We start from the raw sequence: 20,671 nt of genomic DNA, 5'->3' as shown, positions 1-20,671 counted from the left end.
ATCTAAGACTCATTTGCAACATTGTATTTTTTCGTTGCAATAACCAAGATTTCTTTTGCAACCACATTATTTTCGTTGTAATAACCAAGATATCTTTTGCAACAACACCGAGTTCGTTGCTATATCTAAGACTCTTTTGCAATGCACGATAATACTTATCACAACGTGTTATAATCGTTGCGATATGGACAACTAAGTGCCACCACTATAAAATAGCGTGGCAATACGTCGCCGCAATTACAACCAACAAATATTCGTTGTGATATAGCGTGCTTATTGCAACGATTAAGTTGTTGTCGCAATGCTACACAAATGGTGGCAATATGACACCCCTATTGCAACCAAAACGGACTATTATCATAATAACCCCTATGTATTGCAATGAAAGTCGCCCGTTGCAAAAAAAATTGATCGCATTAGTGACAAAACCTTGTAGTGCCAGTTTGTTGCTTTTCAATTGTGTACATAACTTATTTATTCATTAGTTAAAATTGCATTAAATTTTAAAATTACACCATTAGCATTCCCCAAAAATTAAAGTTTATAAGAAAGATCATGAGACATTAGGTTTTTTTATGCTTCTTCTCATGTATTTGATAATTGTATAGAAGCATGTTTGTTTATGTTATTTTAGTTTATTTTTCTTTTCTAACTAAGTACATGAGGCTTTAAAATATTTATGCAAACTCCTGAAATGTAATGTTAGTATGTATTAACATATTGATTTTTTTCATCGAACAATGCATATAATCAAACATATAAAAAATAGTGAGGGTGAACTTGTCAATATTGAGTATGAAATTAAATGTTCGTTATAAGATGCACCAATCAAGTTATTGCATTAAGTTGAGCATTTTACAAGTTCTTAGACCAATCTGCACGCACCTATCAAGTTATTGTACAAGATTAAGCATTTTACAAGTTGTTGGACCAATCTACACCCACCTTACAAGTTGTCATATGGTGAGTACAATTTACTCAAAGATAATTATATTCATGCTTCGATGTAAAATTTGGGAGGTCCATATATAGGTCCATTCATCCTTGGACATATTATCTTCCAGCAAAGTGGACAGTTTCTACACCATGCCACTAATTCTCTCCTTTTCATTGGCACGTCTGTGATCTCTAGCGGCACTGCGGCACCTCTAGCACCCGCGACATCTCACGCTGCCGCCGCTATCCATGCCCAGCATCTGTAACATTTAAATTAAATAAATAAATGTATGTAATAATTTTTGTTAACTTGTGAGCATGTGGCCATGATTTATCTTTTAAAATGTGATTATTAAGGTGTTTAGGTTATCTTTACAGCTAAAAATAAATTAAAAGTATAAATATGAAAAGTATGAAATTATGCACAAATATAGTTTAAAATGACACATGAATCATTTTTGAGCCACCAACACTTTTAGTTTTTCAAACAAACTCAAAATCCGCATTTAAACAAATGTTTGCTTCAAAAAAGTCAAAAAGTATAGGAATGCTTCGTAACTATGTTTAGGTGCTATTTAAATATAATTTCACTAAACACTCAACTTTTGTACAACATGAAAGTTGTACTCTAATGTGTATATTTTAACATGGGTGTGTTGTGGATCTAATAAAATAATGTTTACATACTCAAAAATATGGTCAAAATCTGGTCAAACTCATGTTTTCAGCCTTATCCTGAAAATGGCCGTCTCCATTTAAATGGCTGACAGTCTAGGTTTCGGGCAGTTTAATTTTTGTTTTTACCTAAACAGATGACCAAAAACTATATCAAAATGGGTTGTACTATACATGGACTTTATGTGCATGGGCTTGTTGTTAATTTTGGATCACGTTTAGGCCTCCTAAAATGGAATCGCAGTCAACTAAATGGAATAAAATCCTGGTGAACAAACACTTATGAATGTTCAGTTCGAGGGCCAGATTTTGGCCAAACTTCAGGCCTCTTAGCCTTCAAACCATTGTGAATCTTACCAGGGGTTGAATACAAGTTTTGCCCTGTCTGATGTCCTCTCCAACTTTGGTTCATAAGGATCATCGACTTCCTACACAAATATATTGAGAATTTTGATCGAAATTGCTGCTTTTCCATGGCTTAACTGATGAACCTGAACCAATCGGTTCACTTGGTAGCGTTTGGTTGGAGAGCGAGGTAGGATGGAATGGTTCATTCATGATTTTGAGAATGGGACAGTTCTATGGCATGTGTTTGGTTGGAGGGATGGAACGGTTCCATTTCAAGTTTGGTTGGTGGTAATGGATAGAATAGTCACATACTCTGTTAACTACCGTCATATGGGGCCTGTCTGTCAGCCACCTCACCTTCTCCTCCCTCTTCCTTCCACCCGCTGCTGAAGTTCCACCTTCCCTCACGCAGGGCCTTGATCCGCGCAGAGCTCCGCCATCCCCAACACCGCCAGGCTCCGCGCCGCCCCCCACGCTGATGGGCTCCTTCCTCCCCCATGCCGTCGGGCTCCACCGTCCCGTGTGCTGCCGAGCTCCGCTGACCCCTGTGCCACCCGTGAATCGATCCGCGCCGAGCTACACCATCCCCTACGCCGTCGGGCTCCTTCCTCCTCCATGCCATCGGGCTCCGCCGTCCCGCATGCCATAGAGCTCCACCCACCCATGTGCCGTTGGGCTTCGACCTTCACCACCACTCGACGCCACCACCCGCGTCGCCCGACCTTCGACCTCCCCCACCATCCGAGCTCCATCACTCGCGTGCCACTTGAGCCTCGATCTGCACCGTTCGCATCTTGATCCGCCACTTTCACACCACCCAGTCGCCCGAGTCATGGCATGCGATGCCGTCGAAGTGGGATGGCTCGGTCCACTCGATTTTGCGTGATCGAGCCATCCCGAATCTGGCACGAATGTTCGCTCTTAGATGGCTCCATCCCCACACTCCCGAGACATATGACGGGACGGCTCTGTCCTATTCTGCTCCCCAACCAAACTATACGGCCAGCCACGACACCGACCGTTGTCTGAGCACCGTCAACCTGCGGACGTCGAGGTCACACTGGTACTAGCTTCTCGCCAGCGCCCCACCTCGCCGTGCCACTACCCATCCCTCGCCGTACCGCGCCCACGCTCTGCCCATGCCGCGACCACGCGTGCCAGTCAAGGCGCTGCTAAACGCCAGCCGCGCGAGTCCACACTCATGCCTCCTTGCCTGTGCTCACCACTGCTCGAGCTTGTCCTAGTCGTTCTTACCCACTACTCGGCATTGACGGACGCCAAGCCCCGGCCTTATCCTCCTTTGACCGTCGGTCTCCACCCTCATCCCCCTCCCTTTTACTTCCTTTCTTCTCCCTGCGGCCAAAACCAAGAAACCAAGCAGAGCTCACCCGCCAGCCAAATCCTCGAGCTCCGTCCCGCCATTTTCAAATCCACGCAGCATAGATCTCGTCCACCCTCCCAACTACCTCCTCCACCTCTCCTGGTCCTGTGCCATCACCTCTGGCGCTAGGGATTGAAGCCCCTGCACTACCAGTGCACCACCGCCCGCCATGGCTACCCTCCCATGGAGCCCCACCTTCCGACCATCACCAACCCCGTGTGACCCCTCAAACCAACCCTAGGTGAGCCCCTAGTTGTCATGGTCTCACCACTTCGCCTTCTTAGCCTTGTTGTCGTGCGCGTTCCGCCGCTCGCCGCAGGGCTCGTGCCGCCGCTAGTCGCGGGGTAGGCTAGGGTTAGGGATTCGCGAAGATGAGTAGTGGAGTAGGTGCGCGAGAATGTGGGAAGATGCTAGGGGTAGTTGTTGGAGAGGGAGACGGAGCCCCCACACCGGCGCCGTTGCGCTGCCACCGCCGGCTGTGTGCGTACCAGGAGCTGAGGAGGAAGAAGGGTGGAGTTGTGAAGAGAATAGAAGTGTAGGGGGATAAGTAGAAAAGAAAAGGTGTTAAGTGTGCGGTGGGTTGTATCCAAGGGGCCTAAATGTTAGATCTGGGGGCTTTAGTGTAAGAGAAGGGGTGGATTCGCTAGGAAAAGTTGTTTCGGAGGGTGTATCCGCAAAGTACCTTTTTCCTCTTTCGTCTCTTAGTTTTGTTTAAAAAGGCTGAAACTTATAAAATCTAAATAAAATTATAGAAAAATGGTAAAAATGCAAAATAATTTTTTCTTGGTTTCCTGATGCTCTGTTCTACCTAGGAAAAATACTTGTTCATGTGAGATATGTGTTTCTATTGCTGATGAAAATGCATGTTGTTTAATTTCCTTAATTTGGAACAAATAGCTCCAGCTGTCATAAAATTCTAATAAATTCACAGTAATATAGCTTAGTGTTGAAAAATATTCTGGGAAGTTTGTAGCACCAAATTGCTTATATAACTCTAGCTATAATTCATCCTTTTGCAATATTTGATTTTTAATAAATTCTGTGGTAATCCAATCCTCGTGAAATTTTTACAATAATGTGTTTGTGTGATGAGTAAGCTCCTGTAAATGATTCATGTTCATATAACATAGAATGCTTCCTGAATAATTATTGTTGCGGTGAGCTAGTTTGATTTATTAAAAATACTTGCTAGAGAGATTAAGACCTAGCAAATTACTTTTATTCTCTTTATCAGTAGCATGTTCATCCAGGAAAATGTTGCTGGAAGAATCTAGATGGTTGCTTGTATATGTCATTTATTTGGCCTCTAGTATGTTATTGCTATAGATTCATTCATAAGTATGTGTTTACTTAGATCTTGCTACCATCATGGCATGCTAATCCCTTGTTTAGTATCTAGTATTCGTGCCATGCTGCAACCAAAACTACTGAAATGCTATTGGCTTAGTTTGATAATTGTATGTCTCTCATGAAACTCTAGTTAGTTCTTTTAACACCAACCATGTTTATTTGTGTAGATGATAATATACTTTTATACTCTTCTTTTGGTCTTTAAATGTGGTATGATTGAGTTGCTGCAAAGTTAACTTGATGTATGTTTGAGTTGCTGCATAAAACTTGAAGTTGGTTGTCATGTTTACGATTTATTCACTCACTTGCATTGCATCATGGCATGCATGTAGATTCCGTAGCTGAGGACGTGGTGTACTAGATCATGGGTGATCAAGGAGAAAAGACCAACAATAGCATCTCAAAGACTCGACCCAAGGTCGGAAGGGCTCAAGGCTTAGTTGACACTAACTCTGCCGCTTGGGAGGCAAGCCCCGGAGTATAACCCTTACCTTTAAAACTATATAATGTCCTTATTTATGTATCTATGCATTTACATTCCTAGGTGTTGAATGAAACCATAGATGCATGATTCCTAGGAGTCCCAAGTTAAATACTAGCATGTGTAGGTCGATAGAAATGCCATGCTTAATTAAGAACGGTAGAAGCCGAGTGATTAGTTGTCACTCGCGGGATTAGGTTCCTTCACTTGTTATGGTTAACATTGAAATGAACGGTTCACATGAGAAATTTAGAATGAATCACAGAAGAAAGAAAAATGGAGACCGAGCGAAGATGAGTTGGTTAAGTATATGAAAGGGATGGAAAGTAAACCTCTGCATGTGTTGATTAAGGCCCATCCGTTGTGGCCCCTTTGATCGATTTTGAACTGTACTATCCACATGCCGGGAGTAGGGTATTGAAACCGGTAAAACCTAGTACCATATTGCGCGATACTAGATTGAGTTCGGTCATGTTTCCTATTCGTGTGCTACTCTATAACTCATGTCTGGCCCGGAGAGGTACCGATGGGGATTAGTACTCGAGGGTCGCAGGGTGGCTCAAATGCTATCGCTCTCTAAGGGAACCGTTTGCCATATGCGGCTCGACGGGGCATGCATATGTTGTGTGTATAAGCCCACCTTGCAAGGTTATAAAATCGGATCGATTCATCGCCGCTCTCGGTTAAGAGAACCTTGATCACTGAGTTGCATCGTAGTAAGAAGTGGAAGGAAAGGAAATGTGAAGGTTGATGTTGTTGTGGTCTAATCCATTGTTTTTCTACACTGAAAAGTTTTGAATATCTTGTTCACTTAGAATGGTAAAGTTCAACTATAAATTGGATGCTAAAACTTGAAAGTAAGGATTCACTCTTAGTTGCTTTTTAGCAAAACAAACCCCTCAGCCAAAAGCCTTGCATACTAGGAGTCAGCTAAGTATATACCATAGTCGGGTAAGGCTTGCGGAGTATTAGTATAATTAGGATTGTTGTTGTGCGTCACTAGCACTTGTGTAAATAGACGATTAGCTTTTGTTTTTTTAAACTTTACTTCTGATGTACCTTTAAAATCTATGTATTATTTATGTATTTGAACTGTTTTTGTAAACTTCCGTATCACCCTTTGTGTTGTATCCTTAATTTGTGTAAACTTTGCCATGTTTGTACTATCCGCGCTCACCTTCATGTGAGACTTGTGGTGTATTATTTCGATCGAGATATTCAGTGGTTGCATTGGGCTTGACTTGACAGACTGCCATATTACACCATTTTTTTGAAGAGTCAACGGGGGGCTAAGGAAGCCCACCTGAACATTCATTTCGTCAAAGGTGATAATACAAGATCAAGCGCTCAACCCCAATGATGGGTGTTGGTGATCAGGATGGATACAATTTTAGAAGGAGAAAAGGGAACCACAAAGGATTACTTCGCAGCACACACTCAGTCGACAAAGGAGAAGATCAAAGCAAACAACACATAATGAGAGTGACCAAGCTACACCGAACGCACGGGGCAAAGCAGCCAGCAAATCACCGGAAGGAATCATCACAAAGTAGCCCAACATCCAAAGGCATCCGGACTGCAAAAGGAAGGTGAGCACCAAGAGGAACGAACTCGAGACCAATGAGTATTTGCAACGGGAGGACAAAGCCCCACCTAAACCGACTCATTGGCACCAATCTGAATTGCCAAGTTTGGCCACGGATGGTTAGGCCGTGCGGAGGCAGAACACCTCCCTGTGCCCCGGGCGTGACACTTTCGCTGCACGGCCATTGATGAGAGAAGGGATGGTTGTTGGAGCAGGCAGGAATTCGTGGAGGAAGTGTAGAGGTGCTTGGCATCCCAGCGTACTGAGCACGTTACTTTCATTGTACAACACTCAGATCCCAAGAGCCAGCCTTGCAACACTGCCACACCCGGCCACGTGCAATAATCGCCGGAGACGACGAGCGCAGTAGACCCAGCTTGCAGCAATTCGGTCCCGGCATTGAGCTCCGCCGCGGCACACGAGTCCCATCTAGGATTGCTCATGGACAGAGCGGCACCACGGCCAATGTGCCAGTGGCAGAAGGGCCACAACACTGCCACCAGCTGTGCGCCGACGGCACGGTGGGCAACGGATGCCTAGCCCGGCGAGGAGCCCCACCCTGTCTAGCGCTGCTACCACGCGCCCCTCACCCTTCATCACCGGTAGGAGCCCCTGACCAAGAGGCCAGTGCAAGGGGGCAAGGGCCAGGGACCGTGGGAGGAGAGGCACATCAGGGGCAGCCCAGGTGAGGAGGCGTGGCCGGAGAGGAGCCGGAGCTAACGGGGGAGGAGCAGGAGCCACCAGAGGTGACCACGATTTTGAATCACGGAGATGTAGATCTGGATCTGGGACAAGCAAAATAGGAGGAGAGAGGAGGGGGGAAGCTAGCTCAGGGTCTTGTTGTGACTCTAGAGCCCACCACTGCCGCCACGAGCAGCAGTTGGAGTGACGGCGGCGGGCGAGCGGACATTGGGTGTGGGGCTTTCGCGGCTGCGGCGAGTCGCCTCCCGAGTCGCTCGGGTGAGCGGCTCAGGAGACGGGCTCTAGCAGTTTGTTTGTTTTCTGGTGATCTTTCAAAAGTCCGATTACACCGTTTTAAGTACGTATTGATCGGATTAATCATTAAGAGAATGGTTAGCGTTCTTAAGCTGGTTTAATTTGGACGGCTCTGCCATAGCATCCTATGACCATCTTCTTAAGTAGCACCGCGAGGATGGGAGTTCTCCTTGGACGTTGCTACCGGATTTAGCCGTGTAGCCAATAGAGCGACAGGCGCGGCTAGGGCGGGTTCATGCTTGTGTTGTGCTATTGCTATTGCTGCCTTGCTGGCCAAGGCCGCCGTTGCATAGTGAAACGAGGGAACTGTGTGCTCAATGTTCACAAGCATGGGCATCAGTTGACATGTGAATCGATGCTCCATGATTTGATCATGGTCGGTACCAGCACTATGAGCGGTTCGGTCACTGGTCCTTGCCATTCGTATTTGCTACAGAGATTTTTAGTTATTTGTGGCTATTGGTAGGATACACAAAACTACAAACAATTGGTCAGATGAGAAAGAATGCCTTCAGCGACGACTGTAATGGACCACGTTCCATTTATCCTAGCCAAACAAAATATGTATACCGAACAATATGCTAGTTAGCTACCATTTTGTAAATTCTTTTATTTTATCAGTTTTCATTATTACTCCTCCGGCCCAAATTAGTACATATCTTTGCTATGTAATACATAACATATATCTACGTGCATAACAAAAACTATATGTATCTAGGAAAGGCAAAATATTAATTATGCTATCATAACCGAATCAAATAGCACCCTAATTGTTTTCCCAGAGCTAGCGTGGTGTAGTTTTTTTTTGAGCTGCAACTTGCCTTCCTCGCTGACGCGGCGTGCTGTGAAACATGTTAATTTTCACTCATTTCTCTTCCAAACATATAATGAATATACAATATATTTTAATACATTTTCAATCAAAAAGACTTTAAAAGTTGCCTGCAACATGGAAATTTCATTTAAAACCTTATTATAAGCATGACACATTGACATCAAATAAAAAAATAACCGTCACCCGAGATGGCGGATCAACACCTTGGAAAGTTGGAAGGTCCCAGCCTCCCACAGGCTCCCAGCACCCTCACGCCTCCATCCCGCTCATATTTGGACGCCGCATTGTGTTCCCCGCGGCCACCGCGCCGCCTTAAACCCTAAACCATGGCCTCCCGCGCCGCCGTGGCGCTCCTCCTCCCAGTCCGCCTCCTTTCCCTCGCGCTCCGCCCGTGCTTCTCTCATTCGTCCACCGCCGCGCCCCGCCGCGCCCGCGCCGCTGCGGCGCTGCTCGCCGTCGCCGCGCTCGTCTCCGCCATCTGCGCGGTGCCCGACGCCGGAACCCGCCCTGTAGTCGCCACCGGCGCCGACGCCGACGCCTTGCGATCGGAAATTGAGGCGCTCAGGCTAAAGATCGCGCAGTTGGGTGAGATTGCCTTCTCCCTTCAATGCAGCCCTTTGACCACCCTCGTCGCAACTGTAGTGTCGATTCATATTAGCAGGGGGTTGGAAAATTGTTGTGGAAGTACTGATGTAAACGGATAGCTGACCAATGTAGTGCATGCAATTTGAGATGATCAGTTGGAGCCGGCCTGCCAGAGGCACCTTTGTCCAGATCTCCTATTTTTTTTAAACTTTAAAGAGTAATTTACATGCTTGTTCTTGTCACAAAGCATATAAGTGAGGTTGCATCCGTAGCTCTTTGCTGCTGGATGATATAATCGGATCTTATGCATTTTACTTAGTTTACTGTACCTCAGTGTTTATTTTACCCATTTCTTGAACAGAATCTTTGCTGGAGGAAAATACAAAAACGTTGAACAGTAAAGCTAGTATTTTGGAGGAGGATAACAAACTCATTGAAGCAATGGAATGTGACATCCAGCTTTTAATTGATGGACCAGAGAGTACAAAGGTATGCATGTGTTTAGATCAGTAAGAATGATGATGTATTACATTGCTTTTGCAACATAAGTGATTTTTTTTATAAAATCATAATCTGTTTTCACTGTTAGTGAAACAAAATTTAATTTGGACTGTGCAATAATCCATTTTTTTCATTTTTCTTTTAAGAAAGCCTTTTACTACCTATAAAATGGGAGAACTAGATTTGCTTTTGTAATATTTACAATAATCCATTTTTTTTCATTTTTCATGGTATTGTCATTGGTTTTGTAATACTTAGAGTTTTAGACTCATGCTACCATTGTGTAAAATTTGTTTCATTTATGCCATGGCTGTACAATTTTGAATGGCAAGAATTGACTAAAATTGGTACTGCAATGGAACAAGTTTTACATGGTGGTGGCAAGATTATAAATACTAGGAAAAAGTCCATTTTACTCCCCTCACCTATTTACTTTGTCCACTTAACCCCCTAAGCAAAATTTAGGCTCACTTTGCTCCCTAAACTATTTCGTTTGGTCCAATCTACCCCCTAATTATATTTCTCTTTTTGGTTCTTCACGTACAAGTTGAGTTTTAATTTCAGATTTTGCTAGTTGACTTATAACATGATGCTCTAAGTTATAAAAATACATTAGCAATTTTTCATGATTACTTTTCATACAGTTTTGTATATCTAAGATCAATTTCATATTAAATATTCCTAATCTATGAAAATAATCATGAAAAATTCTTAGTATAATTTTTTAACATAAGGCATTATATTTTGTATCTGCTCACAAAATTTGAACTCAAAATTCAACTCATACACGGCACGGGGAAACAAAAAAGAAAAATCTAATTAGGGGGTAGATTGGACCAAATGAAATAGTTTAGGGGAGTAAAGTGAGCCTAAATTTTGTTCAGGGGGTTAAGCGGACAAAGTGGATAGGTGAGGGGAGTAAAATGGACTTTTTCCTAAATACTACAAAAGCAATGGTGGTGGCAAGATTATAAATGACAATATAATTTTCCCAATAAAATAAAAAATGCTAAGTTCTTGGAGATTTCATTTTTTAGCAACTGGACTTGCTTTTCCAGTAGCGTAACATAAGGCTATCGGGGAAAGCCATAGGTGTTGCATTAGCTAGCAGCAGAAAATAGAGAAATGCTGCAGGGGAGATTTCTTCTGAAATATATGTTTTGAAAGTAAACGATACAAGTTGCATGATATATTGAATCTTCATTAATTCCTGACTCACAATCTCAAGTTATGTATAGTTTCTGTTAATATGTACAGATTTATGTTTATCCCTTTCTGGCCCATGTTGGCCTTATGGCCCATTCGACCCATACTTTGTATACTTGTAACCCTAGACTGAATGCAACGAGGGCAGTCTGGTTATTCTTCCCTTCTTCTCTAACATGGTAACAGATCCTGGTTCTCCCCAACGCCGCCACCGCTTGCAGCCTCTCTCTGCCGGCAAGCTTCTCTTCGCCGGCGAGCCTGCTGCTGACAGGATCCTGCGGCACACCCTCCCTGCTGCCTGATTGTGGCTCTCCCTTCGTTGCGCCGCCTGTTCCCGCGGCCTTTGCGTCACCGGTAGAGACGGTGCCCCTTCCCCTCTGCGTCGCCGATTGAGGTAACGCCCTCACCCTCTGCGTCGCCGGTCGAGGCAGTGCCCCTCCCTCTCTGCAGTGCCGATTGAGGTGCCGCTCCTCATCTCCTGTACGTCTACGTCTCCGATTCGGTTGCCGCCCCTCCTCTCCTCTCCATCTAACCAGCAACAGAGGGAGTTCGTGCTGCTGTTTGTGCTGCTGTGGCGTCCACCTCTCCAACGTCAGCCTCGTCCCTCTTCTTACGGTCATGGGGTCATCTGCTGCTCCTTCTACCACTCTTGCACCCGTTTCATTTGGTGCCCCTGTCATGGATGTGAAGCTCAATGGATCAAACTACAGAGAATGGGCTTTCTCTCTCAAAATGCTGCTGCGATCTGCTGATCTTGCCTCACATCTCACTGATGCCCCACCACCAGCCACTAATGATAAAGAGGTCAAAGCTTGGAACCTTGAAGATGATCGGGTAATGACAACTATCTGCATGAGTATTGATCTGAGCATTCGCTCCTGTCTTGAGGATCACAATACTGCAAAAGAGATGTGGGACTACCTGAAAGGTCGCTATCAACAAAGCAGCTCGGTCCTTCGCTATTCACTTCGCCAGAACCTTCATCATCTCCAACAGCAGGACATGTCGGTTGAGGAGTATTATAATGCCTTCACTAAGATATCACGCCAGCTTGATTCAATGGTTCCCAAGCCTTCTCCCTTATGCAAGGATTGTGTCCCATCTTTGACTGACAGAGACAAGTATGATCAGCAGAATACTATGTTTGACTTTGTGATGGGTCTGCGGTCTGAGTTTGAACCCATTCGTGTTCAGCTTTTGGGGAGACCTACTCTTCCTACATTGTCTGAAGCACTATCTGCCCTCATGGCTGAGGAGACGCGCCTTAAAACTCTTACTGCACCAGTGTCTCAGCATTCAGTGCTAGCTGCTCCTTCCCTGTCTGTTTCGGTTGCAGCACCAGCCACCTCTCAAAAGACTCCTTGCAGCCAATGTGGCAGGACGAATCATCCAGATGAACGGTGTTTCAAGAAGTATCCTCACCTCTTGGCTGAAATGCGAGCAAAGCGTGCTGCTTCATGCCGGGGGCCACTTGCAGCTTCTTCTAGCACCCAAGCAGTAGCTGCACCACAGTTCCAAGCAACAGCACCTCAGTTCCAACAAGCAGTAGCATCTCAGTTCCAACTTCACTCAGCACCTCAGTTCCAACAGCAATCTAGCAGCACCACCTCTGCTCCAGTTAGTGCATACATGTCAGCTAGCTCCTTGTCCTCCACATTGCACCCAGGTACTAGTTTTTGGGTGTTGGATTCCGGAGCTTCTTTTCATATGACTTCCGATTCCTCTCATTTGGATTCTTGTCAGCCAATCGCTGATACTCGTTCTCGTTCTGTTCAGACCGCTGATGGTAACTTTTGCACAGTTACTCATCAGGGAAATCTTGTCACTTCTGATTTTGATGTTTCTCTTGTGCCAAAACTTTCCATGAATCTTATTTCTGTTGGCCAACTAGCTGATATGAATTGTGTTATTGGGTTTGATGCCACCTCTTGTTTTATTCAGGATCGGCAAACCTGAGCACTTCTTGGTACTGGCCGTCGCCATAAAAGCTCATCAGGTCTCCACATCCTTGATCATCTTCGGTTGCCGCCATCACCTTATTTTGCATCATCTGATGGATAAGTCTTTGTACTGCTGGTCTTTGTGGGGCTCTTTGTACTTTTGTTCTTTGTGGGGCTGCAGCACTTCCTGCATGCTGCAGCACTAGGCCATCATCTTAGACTAGCTTTTAGGATAGCATCTTAGACTAGCATCTAGCATATGCTTGGCTGCCCACCAGCCTATATATATGAATCCCCAACCCCTTGGTTGGTCATGGCATTGTGTGAGAAGTAAACCAGAAAAATCGCCCCAACCTCTAGTGTCATCCTCTCAATGAGAGTAACAATTCAGCTACTAACATCATCGTCATCAGCTTCTATTGCGGCCACTTTCCCTCAATGGCATCATCGCTTAGGTCATTTGTGTGGCTCACGTCTGTCTACCTCAGTCAAGCAGGGTGTTCTTGGTCATGTATCAATTGATCGCTCTTTTGAATGTACTGGTTGTAAACTAGGGAAACAGATTCAACTTCCTTATCCCTCTAGTGACTCCAAAACTACACAACCTTTTGCTCTTGTACATTCTGATGTATGGGTACCTGCTCCTTTTGCCTCCAAAGGTGGCCACAAGTATTATGTCATATTCATTGATGATTATTCTCGCTACACCTGGATTTATTTCATGAAGCATCGGTCTCAATTGTTATCCATTTACAAGTCTTTTGTTCAAATGGTTCATACTCAATTTTCTTCTCCCATTCGCATCTTTCGTTCCATTTCTGGGGGAGAGTATCTTTCTAATGCTTTTCGTCAGCTTCTTTCTTCTGAAGGAACCTTGCCTCAGCTCTCTTGTCCTGGTGCTCATGCTCAAAATGGTGTTGCTGAGCGTAAGCATCATCATATCATTTAAACTGCACGAACTCTTCTCATTTCCTCTTTTGTGCCTTCTCATTTTTGAGCTGAAGCTGTATCTACTGCTATATATCTCATCAATCTTCAGCCATCATCTCGTCATCAGGCCAAATGCCCTGGAGAAGTCTTGCATGGGTCTTCTCCTAAATATACCCACCTTTGTGTTTTTGGTTGCCCGTGTTATGTTCTTCTACCTTCTCATGAATGCTTAAAGCTCACTGCTCAATCAGTTGAGTGCGTTTTTCTTGGTTATATTCTTGAGCACAAGGGTTATCGGTGTTATGACCCTTCAGCTCGTTGTATTCGTATTTCTCGTGATGTCACTTTTCTTGAAAATAAGCCATATTTTTACTCTTCTACTCCTCCACCCTCCTCATCTGTTGAGTCCCTCTCCTTCCTTTTCTTGCCACCTATATCTAGTTCATCATGTCCTTCCTCTTTTGACACGGCTCCATCTTCTCTTGATTCCTCTACCATTCACTTGAACCAGCTCCATCTCTTGATCCAACACCTCCACCTCCGCTGTTTGTTCCAACTTCACAACCACTACCTTCATCTGTTACATCTTTTCCTTTTCACTATTCTCGTCGAGCCCGTATTCCTTCTCATACCTCTAGTCCTCCTTTAGACGATACTTCTTCTCCTGTCCCAACACCACCTTCTTCTCCACCATATAACCTTAGGGATCGTTCTACTATTATTGTCCCTGATCGACTTGGTTTTCCCACTGCTGGTGCTGTTTGTGAGCCTTCTTCTTATCAGGAAGCTGTCCATCTTCCTGTTTGGCAAGATGATATGTCTGTTGAACTTCATGCTTTACAACGCACGGGTACTTGGGAGGTTGTTCCATTGCCTCATGATGTTGTCCCCATCACCTGCAAGTGGGTATACAAGGTTAAAACCAAAGCTGATGGCTCTATTGAGAGGTACAAGGCTCGCTTAGTTGCTCGGGGATTCCAACAGTCCTATGGTCATGATTATGAGGAGACTTTTGCTCCCGTTGCTCATATGACCACAGTCCATACTCTTATTGCTGTGGCTGCCATTCATTCATGGACTATCTCTCAAATGGATGTTAAGACTGCTTTTCTTCATGGTGATCTGCAAGAGAATGTCTATATGCATCCACCGCCGGGAGTTGAGGTTCCTCCTGGATATGTTTGTCATCTTAGGCGTGCTCTTTATGGTCTCAAGCAAGCACCAAGAGCTTGGTTTCAGCGGTTCAGTTCAGTTGTTACTGCTGCAGGTTTCACTCCGTGTGACCATGATCCAGCTCTGTTTGTTCATACCTCTCCACGAGGTCACACTTTAATTCTGCTATATGTTGATGACATGTTGATCACTGGGGATGATTCAGAATACATTACCTTTGTTAAAGAGCGCCTTTGTGAACAATTTATGATGTCTGATCTGGGTTCCCTAAGCTATTTTCTGGGCATTGAAATTACCTCCACTACTGATGGCTATTATCTCTCTCAAGCCAAGTATATTCAAGACTTGCTTGCTCGTTCTGGCATTACTGACACTCGGTGTGCTGCTACTCCTATGGAGCTTCATCTTCATCTAAAGCCATCAGATGGTCTTCCTCTTGCAGATCCGACACGGTATCGCCATCTTGTTGGTAGCCTGGTCTATCTTACTGCTACCAGACCGGACATTACTTATGCAGTCCACATTCTCACACAGTTTGTCAGTGCACCTACCACAGTTCACTATGCTCATTTGCTTCGTGTTCTGCGGTATCTGCGGGGGACAATCTCTCAACGACTGTTTTATGCCGCATCCAGTCGGCCTGTGCTCCATGCTTACTCTGATGCTACTTGGGCTAGTGATCATACTGATCGAAGATCTGTGACTGGTTACTGTATCTTCCTTGGTGACTCACCAATTGCATGGAAGTCCAAGAGGCAAACTGCAGTTTCCGGTTCTAGCACTGAAGCTGAACTAAGAGCTCTAGCCACAACAACAGCAGAAATTATTTGGCTCCGTTGGCTGTTGGCTGATTTTGGAGTTACTTGTGCTGATCCTACCATTCTCTGTTGTGACAACACTAGTGCTATTCAAACTGCCAACAATCCAATCAAGCATGAGCTCACTAAGCATATTGGTGTTGATGCCTCCATACGATCTCACTGTCAACAATCTACTGTTGATCTTCAGTACACACCTTCTGAACTTCAGCTTGCAAATTTCTTCACCAAGGCTCAGACTAGAGATCAACATCAATTTCATATTCTCAAACTAAATGTGTCTAATTTAGATTCTTCTCAGCCACTTTTAGTTTGAGGGGGGCTGTTAATATGTACAGATTTATGTTTATCCCTTTCTGGCCCATGTTGACCTTATGGCCCATTCGGCCCATACTTTGTATACTTGTAACCCTAGACTGAATGGAACGAGGGCAGTCTGGTCATTCTTCCCTTCTCTAACAGTTTCAAGGGCATATTAATCTGAATCACAATTGGGAATTTAGACCCAACTTATATCAAAATGTGTAATATGCCAACTTTTGTTATTCAGTTTTGACCTAAATTTATGAGCTTTAGTCATTAGACGGGCTAATTCTTCTAAACTTGACAGTTTTATTTTCTCATTTATAGAATTATTTTTGAGGTTGTATAATTGTCTGGCAACAGATAGATTATGTCCACAAGCTTTCTTGCACATAAACACTTGTTTCCTATGTTTGCAGGATTCCAAAAGCAAATCATATTCTGCTGGCAACATTAAATCTATGGAAGATGAGGTACCTCCTCTTTATGTCATAGTGTGTGTCATTCTTCTTTTTGTTACACATGTATGTGCAAGTCATATATAAGAAACTAATCTCGATATTTGAGTAGTGCTATAAACAAATGTTCCTGTATCTATTCTACGGATCATGTGCGGTGAAAGTCACATGCATGCAGTGGCGGAGCTTGCAGCTAAATGCAGCAGGGGGGCAAATAGCAAAGAACAATAGGAGTGCTTAGTGTAAAAACTTTTCTAAGCTGGTACAGTATACATCAATGGAGTTTGCAAAAATTGAGGGCGGGCCATGGCCCATTTTGGCCTGTGAGAAGCTCTGCCCCTGCATGCATGTTTTAAAGTGTAATGTTTAGTAAAATACATAAGAGGCCGTTCTTAATCAATTTCACATGTCATAGAATTCATGTTATCGATGCTGTATAGGTACAACAACTCCAGCAAGAGGTCAGTAAGATAAACAAAAATTCTGACACGATAGAATCGTTAGCACGTGATACTGAGAGAAGGGTGGAAACTCTGAGTTCGGAGGTCAAAAAGGTATGTTCAGAGCCTCTTACACGTGCCCTTGGATTTGCATTTTACAACTCTTACTTGTGCATATGATCATTGTTAACTGTTGTTACGGGAGCATTAGAGATGCTAAAATGTTTGAGAACTATTTGGAAAAGTAGAAAATCATCTTCATGAGTTTGATGGTGGTGATTGTCTTAAAAAGCAGCCAAATATTGTGGTTTGTTGGAGCTAGGTACAAAAGTTATCCGGTACACATCATGGAAGCGAAAGAAAATCCTAGGATTTTTCCACTGAGTTCTGCAATGTACTATGAAAGGGAAATGCTTATTCCTTCCATATGGCCAGTTTTCAATCTTCTTTCCCTCCATGCCGTTGCTATCATCTCTGTCTGTGTATTCCATTTTCTCTCTTCATTTCACCCCTGGAAAAATCGATTACGTTATCCTTGCCATGAGTTCCTACATTTTGATCCTTAATTGACCATGGAGTTGTTCCCAGTAATACTAAAAAAAGTATGACCCTCTACCTATCTTATTCACAGACCCCTACATCAAATTCATTGCAATGTAAAGCACAACCTAATTACTGGAAATTGGCAGCTCAAATGACATGGAAAACTCACACGAAATATGTCAATTGATTGCCATACTCTTGACAATCCAGAAAATAACAGTTTTTTTCTCTTGAAACAACTGCTTGACATTAAACAGACATACAGCACTACTGATTGAACTCATTGTTCTTTTGTGCCACTAGACTTCATGAAGATATCGTATAAAATAGAATACTATTTTAATTTTGGAACTTCCCAGATAGAGGATATAATTGCGGAGCAATGGATCCAAATTCGACAATTTGAACAAGCATTTGTATTAACTAAGGTAATCCATCATGCATATCTTTTACATTATTCAGACGCAGTTCTTTCATTGAGTGAAATGAACACAGATGATGGCATCAAAAGTTCATGAGAGAAGTAGGCCATTGCAGATGGTTTTCAAGTGGCCTGGAAAAGAAACAATTCTTAAGGTACCTTACCTTGGCACCTCCAACTGCAAGCAGCATTGGTTTCTGAATGTTGTACATGTTGCAATATTTAGTTGAAGCTTGCTATATCTAGGTACAAATAGGGTACTGCATTAAATGATGCGCCGTTCAGCAAATTAGAACCTTTTGTCTCTTTGAGATCTGGTGCAAGATTATAGATACCCGTTGCCCTTGATTCTGGTGGAATTTTCCTCCCCCATCCTACTTGTCACCTACTGCAAATCATCTACACAGAGCACTTACTAGAACTCAGATCAATATTGAGGTAGACAAGTCCTATTATAGCCAATTTGGTTGCAATGCCTCTGATCCAGTCCAAGATTGACCTAGATTGACTAGAGATAGGGTTATTTAGCTGAGTCCATACTCCATACCACAAAAAAGGGCACACTTTGCATCCTGGTGATCAAGCAAATAATCTCTCTGCTGTCACTCCAACTTGTGCTCTGAGTTCTGGGCCCCTTTTCCACTGCTCCAGTCTCTTTGATGCCATTTTTTGTTACCTTTTTTTTGTGGAACTTACCCTGTGGACCTGACAATCCATTTGGTACCAAAGTCAGCCTTTCACTCAAGGTGTTATGTAATGTAGTGAGCTTATGATAGTTAGGAAAACTTGGTATTATTTTGCTTTAAATTTAGAAATGTCAAAATATGCGGCCATTTGTATCAGAATGCACTGCACTGAATAAAGAAAATTTCCATGGGAATTTAGAATGGCAATGTGGATCTAAACACATTCACTAGCTCACATATATACTCTGCGCATCATTAATCCCTTATTATGTCCTTATATATGACCTACAATTTTTCGTCTGTTTTTTCGGTACTATTTCTTGATATTTCCATTTGCAGTATGCTGGGGATATCGATCTCAAAGATATTTTTCTTAGAGGGGCATCATATGCATGGTCCTGTTTTTCTCATACATATAAACAGTCCAGTAGTTTTCGACAAGAAATAAACAGATACTATCATGAGGTACCTGCTATTGCTCCCTATCTTATGTCACTAATATTTTTGTAAGCATGAAGTGCATCATCATGAATCTAATTGTATTAAACAAAGAAAAAATGGTACCAGTAATAGAAAGTATATTGAATTGACTGAATGGTGACGAAATAACAACCGGAACCACCTCTCTGATGTCGTTTGTTTTGTTTATTAATTTATGCAGTCAAAAATATCTTCTATTGTTCCTCCAGCTGTTCCGGCAGCAACCAATGTCTAGTAACAAAACTGTTTTGGCTATTGGTTTTCTTAAGTGTTTTCCTCTTTCTGTAGGCATATCGATTCCGCAAAGCAATCCGTCGCCAATATATTCCTGACACAGACAGGCCTGACGTCTTCTTCTTGGGTGGTTCCGTTTCAAGATCAAGCATTTCTATTCCATATGACCAATTCAAGCTTTTTATTTCATCAACACAAAAGTTTCATCATAAGGTGTCTGTCTTGCATTATCATCTCTTCAAACAAATATATCACCGCATAGCTGTCTTTCTGTGAGTTGACATGGCGCACCTCACATCACTAATTATGCATGGATGCGAGACTAATTCATTGATGACTTTCGCAGGTCCAAGTTTTTCTCCATGATGCTCTGGAATCAAACACATACAGCAGATGTTTAGCGAATGAGCCTGTTACATTTGTCTTGGTGGGTATTTCTCAACTCCTATGGTTGTTGGTATTACCTCTGCAACTCTACCGAACTGAAATCATCAGAGTTTCCTTGGGTTAAACTGCAGGCATATCTTCTTGTCGTTTCACCAATGTGGATCGCTTGGTTCCTTTATTCATGGCGATTTGGCTCAAGAAAATGAAAATTTGTCAGAAAAAGAATTGTGCAGTCCTGGGTTCTCTTTTATTTTTCACGCAAAAGGTATAGAAGAGTGTAACCAAGAAAAAACATGTGAAAAAATATGCAATCATCATGGGGTGAAAAATATCTTGTATATCTATAACTGTCATAGAACTATTTAAACCATTTCACCCAATTGCAATATGGACATATCATATAGCACAGTTCAAAGTGTGAAAATATGCTAGCAGCCGGTTGTTTTCTGGAACCGAAAGGCGCAAAGGGGTACACTTCTACATTTTCCATTACTAATGAATTAATGATTGCTCCTCCCAACCATGTTGTCCAACATACTCCCACTGTATAGATACGCTAAGGTTGCATGTAAAAGACTAACACGCCCCTAGATAAAAGGATTTCTAAGATTAAGGTTGCATGTAAAAGACTAATATGTCCTTGACTAAAGCCTTAGAAATCACACAGAAAACTTATGTGTTAATATATATGGAAGGGGGAGTTACCCAAGTTTGGATTATTGGTTGGCATGCCAAAATGCCTTTGCACCGGTGTAGCCTGCCAGCTTGTGATTAAAGTAGCCATAGCCGTTTTGCTACTGAAAAGCACATTGCATATTGGAGAAACTACTGGATACTAAGATGGAACATCACGTCTACGGTCATCATCACTTTGATAAGCGAAGGACCATCAAGGTGCTAGTACAAGGGTTCGTTTTAGTTGAAGCTCATTAGAAGTCATAAAAACTTAAGATACAAGTCACAATCCTTTAACTCCTAT

The 20,671-nt window shown here is 43.1% G+C and overlaps 2 protein-coding genes across 6 annotated transcripts; both read left to right on the top strand.

Annotated features, from left to right (window-relative positions):
• The first annotated feature begins 8,808 nt into the window (after nt 1–8,808).
• LOC101773960 lies at nt 8,809–20,150 on the top strand. Of its 5 annotated transcripts, XM_004952262.2 has the most exons (10): nt 8,811–9,172; nt 9,534–9,661; nt 16,463–16,516; nt 16,942–17,055; nt 17,844–17,912; nt 17,980–18,060; nt 18,931–19,056; nt 19,360–19,518; nt 19,652–19,732; nt 19,824–20,150. In XM_004952262.2, exons 1-10 carry the CDS (start codon nt 8,914–8,916, stop codon nt 19,896–19,898), a joined length of 1,146 nt encoding a protein of 381 aa, XP_004952319.1. In that variant the 5' UTR covers nt 8,811–8,913; the 3' UTR covers nt 19,899–20,150. The 5 variants fall into 5 exon arrangements, with proteins under 5 accessions (XP_022679408.1, XP_012699466.1, XP_004952320.1 ...); XM_012844012.2 differs by lacking the exon at nt 17,844–17,912 and having other exon boundaries at nt 8,810–9,172; XM_004952263.2 differs by lacking the exon at nt 18,931–19,056 and having other exon boundaries at nt 8,810–9,172.
• On the top strand, nt 10,552–13,558 carry LOC111256097. Its single transcript, XM_022823671.1, has one exon. It carries the CDS (start codon nt 11,498–11,500, stop codon nt 12,833–12,835), a length of 1,338 nt encoding a protein of 445 aa, XP_022679406.1. The 5' UTR covers nt 10,552–11,497; the 3' UTR covers nt 12,836–13,558.
• Nucleotides 20,151–20,671: the final 521 nt, after the last annotated feature.

The sequence above is a fragment of the Setaria italica genome, chromosome I, assembly GCF_000263155.2.
Source record: "Setaria italica strain Yugu1 chromosome I, Setaria_italica_v2.0, whole genome shotgun sequence".
Classification (NCBI taxonomy): Eukaryota; Viridiplantae; Streptophyta; class Magnoliopsida; order Poales; family Poaceae; genus Setaria; species Setaria italica.
Note: the sequence above shows the minus strand (reverse complement) of the source record. Positions and strands in the feature narration are given on the sequence as shown.